The 13,712-nt window shown below is 40.8% G+C and overlaps 1 protein-coding gene across 11 annotated transcripts in view; it reads right to left on the bottom strand.

Moving 5' to 3' along the window:
* Positions 1–13,712, bottom strand: part of Ahcyl2 (adenosylhomocysteinase like 2) — a 153,605-nt gene that overhangs the window by 24,985 nt on the left and 114,908 nt on the right. For all 11 annotated transcript variants that reach the window (XM_031381384.1, XM_031381382.1, XM_031381383.1 and 8 more), the window contains 4 exons: positions 8,158–8,260; positions 6,317–6,411; positions 3,132–3,238; positions 1,605–1,721 (listed from right to left, as the gene is read on the bottom strand). In XM_031381384.1, the coding sequence (XP_031237244.1) occupies positions 1,605–1,721; positions 3,132–3,238; positions 6,317–6,411; positions 8,158–8,260 (422 nt within the window). The remainder of the gene's footprint in view (positions 1–1,604; positions 1,722–3,131; positions 3,239–6,316; positions 6,412–8,157; positions 8,261–13,712) is intronic.

Below are 13,712 nucleotides of genomic sequence, written 5' to 3'. Positions count from 1 at the left end.
AAAGAAAAACCAGCAAAAACTTCCTCTAGATTCTAACTGAATCCTAAAACTTACTATAATGAAGTTCTAGACAGAGAAGCAAGGTGCTGGGTTTGGCTGCATATGCCTGAATTAAAGTATGATGAAAGAGGAATTGTACTACAAAGCCAGGCTGAGCTATGTATCAAGTTCCAGGTCAGCTGAGTGTACACAGTGAAGGAGAAAGGTGGCAACACTGAACAACTTACCTTGTCTTATTAACTCTCACAATAACTCATAAAGTAGGTCATAAAGTTACTATTTTACAGATGAGGGAATATGCAAGGAGGATAAGCAAGGGATTACAGTTAATAAATAGGTAATGGGAGCACATTTTTAAAACTGAAGTCTTTCTGGATCCTGTGCCCACTGGTGGTATCACTGCACACACTGAATGGTTAGGAACGCAGTCCACAGAACCTTTCCTCATTTTCTCTATTAACCCATATGTGATAGAAACACTGCACTTGCCACATTCTAATCTATTTTGATGGTTTTATTTAGAAAATTACTTGAGGGCTATGATTTAGATCTAGAATGTTCTCAAAGGTTCATATGATAAAGGCTTGGTCCCCATGCTTGCTTTACTAAAACACGTTGAAAATTTTAAGAGGTCAAGTCTAGTGGGAGGCGTTCTAGAAACTGGCAGACATTTTGAAGGGGTAGAGGGGACCCAGCGTCTTTACTACTTTTTTCTTACGTAGAAGCAGTTGACTTTGCTTCGTCACATGATTCTGACTAACCACACATTGTTTCACTGTATACCCCAAAGCAAACATGGCCATTTGCCCTCAGACCAACACCTCTAAAGCTCTGATTTTCAAGAGCTGAGTATGTCAGGTATTAGTTACACCAAGGGAATGCTGACTGCACAGGGGGTCTTCCTGGCAGCAAGGAAGGAATGCCAGAACACAAGGGTGGAGACAGAGTGAGAGGACTGCCAGACCTGGAACCCTCACTGAGCAGAAAGCAGAAATGCCTCTGGGAGCTCATTCTTTCCTCCCACAAGTTTCTAGATAGTCAAGAAATTCTATGACAGTAACAGCATGAGAATTATATGGTATGATATGGGAACCATTATCTGAAATAGGATCACCTGAAATCTCTTTCAAAATCATTGTTATGCCATTTTAATAGCACAAAATATAAACTCTGCTTACCTATATCAGTTAATCTCATTTCTTTTTTTAAAATTTTGTTTACTTTTATGTATATGAATGCTTTGTCTAAATATGTTTGTATACCATATGTGCCTGGTACCTGTGGAGGCTAGAAGGCGGCACAAGATCTCCTGGATCTGGAATTACAGACAGCTGTCTGCTGCCATGTGGGTACTGGAAATCAAACACAGGTCTCTCTGGATGAGGAGCCAGGGCTCTTAATCTCTGAGCCAAGTTTCCAGCCCCAGTCCAATAACCTAAGTGAAAGAGATTTTCTTGTAATGGTGAGTGATAGCAACTGAGCTCTGGGTTACACAGTCCTGGGTATGATGTTAAATATGAAACAGTTTCAGAAATAACTAAAACCAAAGAAGCTGGAACCGTCAGGCACTAACCCAAGATCACCTCAAAGATAACAGACATTACCCGTCAAGAATAGATTCACGGCAACAATAGAGGTTATCAAATTTCTGTTTAGTGACTGAGTCATTGACGTTCATGGCTGGAACACACAGCTTCCCAGCTTTGGACAGTTGGTACAGCCTGGGAAGGAAAGAAGCAAGAACAACATAAAACAACCAGACATTACAATCTACTATTGGCTTTATGTCTGATCTCTGAAATATACTGATGGACTGAGCATGAAAGAAAAGATAAATTCCATCCGACAAGACAGATATAGAGAAACAGATAATGTATTTCTAGAGGCTGAATACAGTTTGGCAATAAAGCTCATATTCAAAAAATTATGTAGAGAAAAATCTTTGATCCAACTATGTCTCAAGATCTTAAAAAACTTAATTGCATATAAAACTTTTTCTTTTTCTTTTTAAAGATCGAAACTTCTGTTTTGAGATAGGGTCTCACTGTGGAGTCCTGGCTGGCCTGGAACTCAGAGATCCACTGGCCTCTGCTGGCATCAAAGGCATGCACTACCATGCCCATTGCAAGACTGAGACTTTAGAAAGGTTACTAGCTTTATTTTATGTGTATGAGTGTTTACTTGAATGTATATATGTTTAAGGCATGGGTGCCTGGTGCCTGTGGAGGCCTGAAGAGGGTGTTAGATCTGGAACTCAAGTAACCAATGCTCTGAGATGCCAGGTAGATCCTGGGAACCAAACCTGAGTCCTCTGTAAATGTAGAAAGAGCTCTTAAACCATTGAACAATCTCTTCCAACCTACATATAAATTTTATATCCCTTTTTAATTAAAAAAAAAAAGTAATGTGGGGGTTGGAGAAGTGGCTCGGTGGTTGACAGTGTGTTTCCTGCTCTTCCAAAGGTCCATGTTGATCCTATCAAGTGGCTTGGCATCACCTGACACTCCAACTTCAGGAAATCTAATGCACTCTTCTGGCCTCCATCGTCACCCACAAACATAATATACACTCACACAAACACACACGTACACATAAATAAAAAATACATATAAATCTTAAAAATAATTAATTTTAAGGGCTGGAGAGATGGCTCAGTGGTTAAGAGCACTGACTGCTCTTCCAAAGGTCCTGAGTTAAAATCCCAGCAACCACATGGTGGCTCACAACCATCTGTAATGAGATCTGATGCCTTCTTCCGGTGTGTCTGAAGACAGCTACATTGTACTTATTTATAATAATAAATATACCTTTGGCATGGTACAAGTAGGGACTGAGTGAGCAGGGTCTACCAGAGTAAGCGGGACCAACTGGAGTGAGTAGGGTTGATCAGAGTGAGCAGAGATCCTAAAAGTCAATTCCCAACAACCAGATGAAGGCTCACAACTATCTATACAGCTACAGTGTGTACTCATATACATAAAATAATTAAATAAATCTTAAAAAAATAAGTGTCTAGCCTTAGCCTTGTTACTTTGTAGAAAAACTTCAATTTTCTGCATAATGTAATGTGTTCTACAGATACGTGATCATAAGATTCTATATGTAAGCTAGGGATGACTGTTAAATCTTACCTATGGACTCCAGTAACACTCTCCTCCACTATGCCTTTGATTTTCTTAAACATGTTGGGATACTTTTTATAAATCCAGTGAGTAAGATCTCCTCCATCATCCAATATCTGCAATAGAAGCATCAGGACTGTCATTTGTCTTGCTGAAGGTGTAGGCTTCAGGGTCTCTCAGGGTAATGTATCCCAATTCCTAATTACCAATGTACGGCTACTTAAAATTTTCCACATTGTTATAAAAAGTAATTTAAAATCTGAGTAAATACAATAAACTACCAAATAAAAGAGTCATTATACTCTTAAGAAAAGAGATGGGGAAGGCCAACTCCAAGCCTCTCAGTCAGAAGACCCTACGTTATCTACATTATTAAACTACACTGCAACGTAAGATTATCTTATGATAATCAGCTCAGGAGGCCATCAAGACCTCTAGTTCTCAAGTATACTGCACATCTTCAGAACTCAATTCTAGCTGCTGACTTTAGCACTTTAAATAAATCCAGCTAAGGTTTAGTTTAAATAGAAGGATAGATAATTAGTCTCCCTCGAAGAACAGTGGCTTTTAAACCTGAAGCTGTTAATTCTTTACTTCTCCCAAAGCACAGTCACCCCCCCTCCCCGTCTCAGCAGCATGGAGGTTTTGCCTAGCTCAACCTCGCACTCTGTATAAGCCAAATTAAAAATAACCAGGGAGCCGTGCAGCATGTAGGTGTATAAGCATGCCTCTGAACAGCTCATCACGATTTCAAGTTGAGATTAAAGATAAATACAATGCTGTGCCCACTAGAGCTCCCATCAGCAGGGGAAGGTTTTTGAATTATAAGTTAGGCACAAGGCAGTGGCATGTCAGCCTTTCAGGACTGTTAAAAGGGCTCATCTAGGACTCTTCCAAATTGTTACACCTATCCTGGCATGTGGCTGCAGAACTCAGTCATCCTTTGCTGGCTTGTGTCTTCTATAAACTTCCAGGATATCAACACTAAAGTATCAAAAATGCCACCATGAAACCCAGGGCACACAAAACACCCAACCTCAGGTCTATCATCTGATCTTTGCTTCTGCTCCTATTATTACTATATTTATCTGACTCAATCAAATCTTGAGGGTAGGGACCAAGGCAGAACTCTCAGTAGAACTCTTAGTCTTGCTATACACCTACAAATAGAACCCCTAAGAACCAATGTACCCAAGAAACCCAAAAGAGGGGCCAGGAAAACAGATCAAGGGTAGAGACCCCAGTTTCAATCCCCACTGCATTCTGCCTCTAGCCCCACTTCCCACCTTATCTTCTGAGACAGTATCCTAACCTGGAGCTTATTCTTTGGTTAGACTGGCTGACCACCGAGCCCTAGGACTCTCCCTTTTTCTTAACCCCCATGAGTACTGTGCTAATGAGTACTTGCTACCACACCTGGCTTTTATGTGAATGCTAGGGATCCTAACTCACCTCTTCATGTTTGGGCGGCAAGCCTTTACCCAATGAACTGATTATCTCTCCCACTTGACCTGTAACTCTTGATCCTTCTGCTGGGATCGATTATAGGCATGCATTACTACACCTGGCTTACACAGTGCTAGGGATAAAATCCAGGACTTCATACAGGCCAGACAAATACTCTACTAACTGAGCTATATCCCACTGCCTACTTTCCCTTTTAAAGGTATCTGGCACAGGCAAGGAGTTGCTATTTATAGTATTTATTTAAAGACTGCAGCCTATAAACTCCCTGTGCTGTCCTACTGCAGAAAATTCTTGACCTCACCTAATCTTCTTCCTGAGGCTATAATGTAAGGAAAAGTAACAGGTCTTGCCCAATGAGCCCTATTTTGTAAGGCAACAACTATCTTGATGCTTGTAGTGTCTTCACTAATGTTTCTAGCAGCTGTGTTGGCTCCACAGACTGTAAAGGCCCTGGGTAAATTGCTACAGCCTCTCTGTACATAACTATAAAAATTAGCTTTATACCCAAGAGACATGCACCCTGCCTCCTATCATCCTTATTATCTGTCAGTCAGACTCCCTCTTTGTCACCCAAAATTGCTAGAATGAACTGACTCATCTTACAGCCACCATCATCCCCTCCCTCCTCAAGCTAGCACTTGGTGCCATGTGACCTGGACCACAGGTGTCTGTCAGAAGAAGCTGCCTATTTTATAGCCAACAGCAGCAAGGAATCATTTCTTCCCCTGTCTTTGTATCTTTTTTTGCCTCTCTCTCTCTCTCTCTCTCTCTCTCTCTCTCTCTCTCTCTCTCTCTCTCTTTCTCTCTCTCTTTCTCTTTCCTTCCTTTCTCTGCTGGTTTCTCTAATCTCTTCATAATACTGCAGAAATATTGGTAGCAGGAAATACATTATATCTTATGCCTTTTTCTTTCTCTATGAATATAATTGTGCTTTTAGTATTTAAAAATGAAAATTTAAGATATAAAGTGTGATCTATCTATCTCCAGGGTTTCAAGCATGCTAAACTAGGGCTCTCCCACTGAGCTATACCCCAGTCCTACATTTAATTTTTTTTTTTTTTTTAATTCTTCAGTGCTTGGGACTAAACCTAGGGCTTTACGAATGTCAGGCAAAGCTGTACCACTGAGCTACATCTACGGCTTCTCAGACTGGATCTTTTAAATAATGAAGCAAAAATAAAGTAAAAATGAAGTACCTAAACTTCCTGGTCATCTTTTATTAAATAAAAAGAAGAAATTTGCACTTGAAAGTGCTCCAAGCATACTAAGAACTCAGTGTGTAGATTCTAAATTCCTAAGTGCCTCTGGATCCAGAAGTCCACTGTGCTTTTCATGTGTGATTATCATACTGTTACTGGAGCAATTGTGAAAAGGGGACAGAAAGGAATCACTTCTACATTTTAGCCAGTCATGTGTGAATCCTGGGTAGCATTTTAATGTTACTGATAAATGCAAAAGCTTCCTAGCTGGCCTCAAACTCATGACCTGCCTGTCTCAGCTTCCTGAATGTGGGTTACAGACGCACACCACCACACTGAGCTAAGCAAGAGTCTTTGCAGTTCAGTATCTAGAGGTACCCTAAGAAGGCTCCCTGAACTCTGCTGGATATCTGGAGACATCGGACAGAAATGGATTCACTTTCTTTTCTTTTTACTGGGAAACCCTGACCCAGTCTTTTCCATCATCAGCCCTCTCCTCATGAACTGCATTCACAGAATCTGACCCACCATGTTTGGCTGCCAGCCCTCCACATTCACGCATCTGTCAATGCACCACCAAAAGTCATCTTCTGACTCTCCTTTCCAGGCAAAGACAGGAAACCCTAAAAATAATCAAAAGAGCAAAGGAAAACTATTAAATGCTATAAAAGGGCCAATTCCAAACTTTTTCATTTTGTTCTAGTCTTTGGATTAACTTCTTTCACTGGTTAATATTGCCTTCAAGTCCCCTTATCCATACACTTTCCTGTAGCGGCTATTCTGCTCTTCTTGGCTCAAAGGACAAGCAGCAAGAATGTAAGAGTTGCTAAAAATAGGACTATTGGAGGGAAAAGAGGAAACCAGAAATATATTCTTGGTCCATTCAACCTGGCAGTCTCATCATCTCCAGGCCCACTTGTTTTTCTTCTGTCAGGAATTCTACATGCCTCACAGGGAACCTCTCATGCTCTTACCTACTAAAGTGCTTGTTCCACATCATAGCCCAGTCAAGTTTCATGTCCACTATGCAGGCTGTTTTACTTAGCTGGGTGAGAACCAAATGAATCTCAAGTTTCTAATCCATTGGTTTATATGTATGTATTACTGTACATAGGTTTAGAAGTGGGTTCATAGAGTACACTAAGCCAGTGCTCTATCTCTGAACTTCATTCCTAGCTTACTTACTCGTTTATTCATTCACTCATTATTTATTCATGTAGGTAGTTTTGAGACAACATCTCACCATGGAGTCCAGGCTAGCCTCAAACCTGTGGCCATTCTCATGCCTCAGCCTTCTGAGGGCCGAGATTTTAGGTGTGAGCCGTGGCTGTGATTCCATGTATGAGCCATGTCTGAGATTGCAGGTATGAGCCATGGCTGTGATTGGAGGTGTGAGCCATGATCCCCAACTTTCTTTTTGAAAAATTTTGAGGCAAAATTTACTAAGTTTCCCAAGCAAGTCTTGAACTATGACCCTTTAGCCTCAACCTTCCTAGAAGCTGGGATGACAGGAATCCACCATGCCTGGTCTCGAATATGGGTTTAGCAGTTATGGCATTTTATCATGCCAGTCTTTTTATTATCATTTATGTAAGTATGTAATCTTCTCTACCACAATATAACATTGTGAAAGCAAAGATATTTCTAATTATCAGTAGTCATTTGCTAGGAAAAAAAGAGAAATAAATGCCTACTTATAATTCACCATATATATATATATATTTAATATTTTCATAATTTTCTCATATATAAGGTAAATTTTATAAATTAATTCAAGAACTAATGAAATGTCAAGAGTACTAGCAACTGGAAAGAGATGTGTGTTCTGTAGGCTTTTTTTGGTATCTCCCAAGAGCTCAGAAGTAGTTTTGATACCAAACCACATTTACACAGAGGGAGAAGAAGAGAAAGCTGAGAGAATCCAAATTTTTCTTTCTTCTGTCCTTCAAGCATTAGTGGACACTGTAATCAATTAATCTGCCAAGCCAAGTCCTTTGTATTGCTGAAGCAGACAAACTACACATTACAGCAGGGCAAGCCATTTACTGGAAACCCTGCAGGGCCACAAACTATGGCCCGGTGTTACATATTACCTTGAGTGGTGAGTAGTGCTCACTGGTGGTCTCTTCATGAATGGAAACAGTGTGACTAGAACATGAGACACAGGCAGCTATTTGCCAACTGTAAAGACCAGTTAACTAAATCATGCTTGACTAAAGAAGCCCTCCAAGAGAACAAATCCATCAATAGTATCCATTTCTTCAAAGGCAGCTGTCTTATGGCCAATCTTCCTTAAAGATTTACGTTGAAACACTGGAACTTCTTGAAGACTTATCTTAGATAAAGACAGAACAAAGCCGGGCTCTTACCACTTTCTGCAAGAGCAGCAGCCACTTCATTGAGGGTGGAGTAGATGTTGCAGGCAGCCCATCGGCACTGTGCCCCCAGAGCCCCCAGTGTCTCCATGAGCACCTGTGTTAAAGAGTGGAGAGACAACCAAGCCTGCATCAGACAACTGCTTAAGACTTAGTTTATCTTCTGTTAAAGACAGGGTCTCATGTAGCCAGGCACGCCTGCTCTGCCTCCTTCCATTTCTCAAGTGTTGAGATTACAGGCATGTGCATCACTCCTGGCTATGTTTATATCTTTAATGATACAATACATCAAGAGTAAAGTAGGTCAAATATTTCAAGTTGTATTTTATAGAACATCTTCAGTATTTTCACCACATGGCAGAGGAGTAGGCTCCAATAAGACTCTGTACTTTCCCTAGTAAGATTTAATTAAGAATTTCAGAGAAAAAAATTTTTTTTATCAAAATACAGACATACTGTCTTGGTTCTGTTTCAGATACATAAAGCAAGACAGTTCCAACGTGAAAAGACTACGTAGAGCTGGGGATGCAGAGTATTTGCCTCGTATTTAGGAAGTCCTAGGTCGGATTCCCAGCACCTAATCAAACCAGGCCTAGAGGCACAGGCCTGGAATCCAGCACTAGCTAAGTAGAGGGAAGGTAACCAGATGTTCAAAGTCATCTTTTAAAGTCTGAGGTCAATTTGGAGTAAGAGACTCTGATGTAGACTGGGATTGTTTCACTTTTGGCAAAGTATGGAAGGAGATGGTAGTTGCACATGTAAGAGTAAGAAAAAAATTGCAACATTTAAATTAAAGGCTGAATGTAGAAAGAAAGTGTGTATTTTGGAATTCTGCATTGCTCCAACTAGTCACAAGCTCTCATATTCACAGGCAAGGTCCTTTCCAGGAGTACCAGCCCAGTACTCACAAGAAAAGCTAGAGTCAAGGGGCCAACTGCCAATACACTAGTCTCTCTCGAAGGAAGCAAAAGCCTTAAGTAACAGAAGTCTAGCAATCATGACTGCGATAAGAGCCATGCAAAGACTCTTTACGGGGGAGAGGAAAGCAAAACTGAGAGACCCAGGGTGGGCCACTATTTATTTATTTATTAAAGATTTATTTATTATTTATTTATTGTAACTACACTGTAGCTGTCTTCAGACGCACCAGAAGAGGGCATCAGATCTCATTATGGGTGGTTGTGAGCCACCATGTGGTTGCTGGGATTTGAACTCATGACCTTTAGAAGAGCAATCAGTGCTCTTACCCGCTGAGCCATCTCACCAGCTGCCTGGGTCACTATTTATAACAATAAAAGATCCATTACTTCTTTCTCTCTTTCTCCACAAAAGACAAGAAAATATCTTCTGCCAGACTTAACAAAAAGAAAAAAAGTTGGCTACTATAGGAAGCAATAGGGACACTAGGAAAGTCCTCCCTTCACAGATGCCTGCTTAGTACTGACTGGCTCAGAAGATTCAAGACTCTCACTTACTCTCACCAAGAAGTCTAGCCCTACCACAAGGCAGCAGTCAATGGCTACAGGTAGGGCAGACCCCCGAGGAGACCGCTCTGTGGTACACTGGTGTTCAAGTAGCTGAAGGCTGAGGGCAAAGCAGAAAACACCAGGGAAAGCCCTTCAATAACCTAATCAGTCTGAGTAACCTATAATCTTCAACCTACTGCTGAAGAAACGTGAAGCCTAGAGTGCTCAACCCAGCTGAAATTCCAGGCAGTTAATGACTCTGATAGAAATGAAAAAACGCATCAGAGTTTCAAGATGTGAAAACAAAAGTTGGAAGTTCATTTGCCTAGCATGCTTGAAGCACTGGATTTGATCTTCCGTGCTATGTAAGTTAGATCTTGTGGTCTATGTGCCTGTAATCCCAGCACTCAGAGGAAAAAAACCTACAAGTTCAAGGCCATCCTTAGCTATGCGGTGAGTTCAAATTCAAGGGCAGCTTGGTTTAAGTGAGGTTGTCTCAAAGAAAGCAAAACAAATAAAAACAACAAGAAATAATAACAAATGTTTATATAAATTAAAAAAGATAACAATATTCACAAACAGGGAAGTTAACAGAGATGGAAACTATAAAAACAAGTCAAATACAATGCCAGAAACAAACAGACAAAAAAAAAAATCACAACATAATGAAAAACTGTGTAAGGTTCTGAGAATCCCTACAGTCTTTCCAGACTGGGCACTTTCAAGGACAGTCAGTCACCTTAAAGACAGCAGAATAGAAATTACAAACTAAGCCGGGCGGTGGCGACACACACCTTTAATCCCAGCACCTGGGAGGCAGAGGCGGGTGGATTTCTGAGTTCGAGGCCAGCCTTGTCTACAGAGTGAGTTCCAGGACAGCCAGGGCTGCACAGAGAAACCTTGTCTCGAAAAACCAAAAAGAAAGAAAGAAAGAAAGAAAGAAAGAAAGAAAGAAAGAAAGAAAGAAAGAAAGAAAGAAAGAAAGAAAGAAAGAAAGAAAGAAATTACAAACTAAAATACAAAGAGAAAAGGAGAGTAGGAAAAACAAAACCAAACAAACAGAACAGACCACCCAAGATGAATGGGATATTATCAAATGATCTGACACATGTCTCTAAAGTTCCTAAAAGCAAAGACGGAGAGAACAGGGCAAAGCAAATCCATTTAGAGTTAGTAAGCAGTCATTTTCCAAAGTTAACAAAGGAGGATCCAGGAACAACAGCTGAATAGTGCCAAGGTCCACTGAAAGTAGCCCTTGTGAGTTCCTTTAAAAAGGTCTTACTTGAAGGCATGCATGGGGAAGAGCAGATAGGAGTAGATCATCATGTACCAGAAGCAAGGAATGAAAAGAAAGGGCCAAAAGACAAAGACAAAGGCTGGGACGTAACTCAGTAAAGTGCCTGCCTTGCCAGCACGAGGACCCAAGTCTGATCTCCAGAATCTTGCTGACAACAGCAGATTGCTGAAGCTTGTTGCCTGGCTACCCTTGCCTGCTTGGAGAGCATCAGACTAGTGAAGAGACCCTGTTTCAAACAAAGTGCATGACTATTAGGGAAAATGACAGCTGATCTTATTCTCTGAGTGTGTACACACAGGCACAAATGCACATATAGACACAGACACACAGAGACAAATTTTAAAGTGGGCTGGAGGGATATCTCATCAGGTAAAGTGCAACGAGGGCCTAAGTATGGATGCCCAGCATGAATGTAAAAAGCTGGAACAGAGGACTGTGTTTATAATCCCAATGGTGTGTGCCTGTGTTTCAGCACTGGGAGGTGCTGACAGAAGAGGCCCTGAGGCTTGCTGGTCAGATAGACAGATTTTCGAGTCAAGTCAGTGAGCTCTAGATTCAGCTGGAGTCTGCCTAAAAAAATAAGATGGAATGTGACTGAGGAAGACAACCAAGGTTGGCTTCTAGCCTCCACATGCATACATACACATATGTACACACATACAGAGACCTCCTCCCTACCCCACAGATGGGGGGGAGGGAAGAGAGAGAGAGAGAGAGAGAGAGAGAGAGAGAGAGAGAGAGAGAGAGAGAGAGAGAGAGAGAGAGAGAGAGAAGAGAGAGAGAAACAATTTTTAAAAGTAAACCATAGAAACCACATTTGGGGCTTCTTTTGGCCAAACTGAGGATAAAATAAGCATCAAAATATTGAAAATAATAGATTATAACTCATTAAATAAGAACAGGAAACAATGAGTTGGGCATGGAAAAAATGCTGAAGGAATGTCAAGTAACTCTAACACAACTTTCAACCTTAATAAGACTAAGAACTTGCATTCAAAAATTTCCAAGTGTGGTGTGATGTATACTCATAATCTTGCTCTCAGGAGGCAGAAAGATGGTTAGTTTAAGGATAGCCTGGGATATAGAGACAATTCCATGCTACTTTGGGTTACATACATAGTGAGACCATCTAAAAAATTAAGAACAAGATACCACCAAGATGGCTCAAAGGGTAAGCCTGTTGCTAAGCCTGAAGAGGGTGTTGGATACCCCTGTATCCAGTTAATAGTCTGTAACTAAACTGGAGTTACAGACTATTTTGAGCCCTCCAATGTGTGCTGAGGAACACAAACTCTGGTCTTCTGCAAGAGCAGCAAGCACTCTTAACTGCTGAGCCATGTCTCTCCAGTTCCTTGACTTTAATTTTATTATAATTTAATAGCAACAGCTATGAAATTAGGTTAGAAGACCTAACTAAGAAATGATTAACTACATACTAGAGGGTGTGTAGGAGACTGCTCCTTTTCCCTCCTTGTTTCTTTTGGGAGGGGCTGGTGTAACCCAATAGCCCAGATTGGTCACAAGCTAGTTTACTAGGTAGTGGAGAATGACCCTGAACTTGTCTGTAATATTCCTGCCAGCCATCCTAGAGCTGGGACTACTTGAATGCACCACCACGTTGGATTTAATGGTGCTGGGGATCAAACCCATGTCTTTGTGGTGCTAGGCAAGTGCTCCATTAACTAAACTACGTCTCTAGTCCTCAGTCTTTATATTTCTATATTATATAGAGGTAATATTAGAATATTGTATAATTAACACAAACATAATTAGAAAATTACAAAGATTAAAAGCAAAGGGGAAAAGTGCTCCTATAAGGATAAAGAAAAATTTAGAGTAGAAATAATAAAATGATATTAAATTGGTAAATTAATAATAATTAATTCATTCAGGAAAATAGTCTGAGATAAAAACAAGCTAGATATAACTTAGCAACATGAGCTAGTACGAATTCCTATTTTAAGCTACCACACTGAATTCTCATGTGAGAGGCCTCCGAAAGGTTTTAAGCATGCTTTGCCTCAATTCATTAGTCTGTAGCTCCAAAGAGAAATTACTTTTTAATTTATTGTGTTAATTTTAGGAATTCAGGGTATCCTTTTCCTCAGAGACATTTATCTCAGCAATCTCAGGGAATTCAGATGCTATCTGTTTCTATGGAATCTCTGTCTGCCCTTCACTAACAACGTGACCATGTAAGTGTGTGCTGAGGGACAGTCTCTTTCAAGTTGACCGATATGCTGGGGATAAAGCTCAGTGATAGGAATGCCTGTCCAGTATATAAGGCCCTGGGTTCAATCTCCTGCACTGAAAAAAACCAAACAATTTAACTAAATAACTATAACTAACTAACTGGGTGTGGTGCACATGTCTGAAATCCCAGCACTACAGGAAAGAGAGGCAGGAAGATCAGGTGTTTGACCAATACCAACTTCATCTGCTACATAGCAATGTCAGCTTGAGACCCTTGTTACCACGAGACCTTGTTTGAAAACAAAACAAAAGGCTGGTTCACTGGGTAAAGTGCTTTTTGTGCAAGCATGGAGACCTGAATTCTGATCACCAACACCCTTTTAAAAGTTGGGTGCCATGGAGTGCCTCTGTAAGCCTGGTGACTGGGGAGCGGAGACAGGTGTTATATCTCTGGAGCTTTCTGGCCAGCCAGTCTAGTCAATCAGTAAGCTTCAGGTTCAGTGAGAAACCCTTCTCATTCGCTGGGTGGTGGTGGCGGCGGCGCATGCCTTTAATCCCAGCACTTGGGAGGCAGAGACAGGCGGATTTCTGAG

This window comes from Mastomys coucha, unplaced genomic scaffold, assembly GCF_008632895.1.
Source record: "Mastomys coucha isolate ucsf_1 unplaced genomic scaffold, UCSF_Mcou_1 pScaffold20, whole genome shotgun sequence".
Lineage (NCBI taxonomy): Eukaryota > Metazoa > Chordata > Mammalia > Rodentia > Muridae > Mastomys > Mastomys coucha.
Note: the sequence above shows the minus strand (reverse complement) of the source record. Positions and strands in the feature narration are given on the sequence as shown.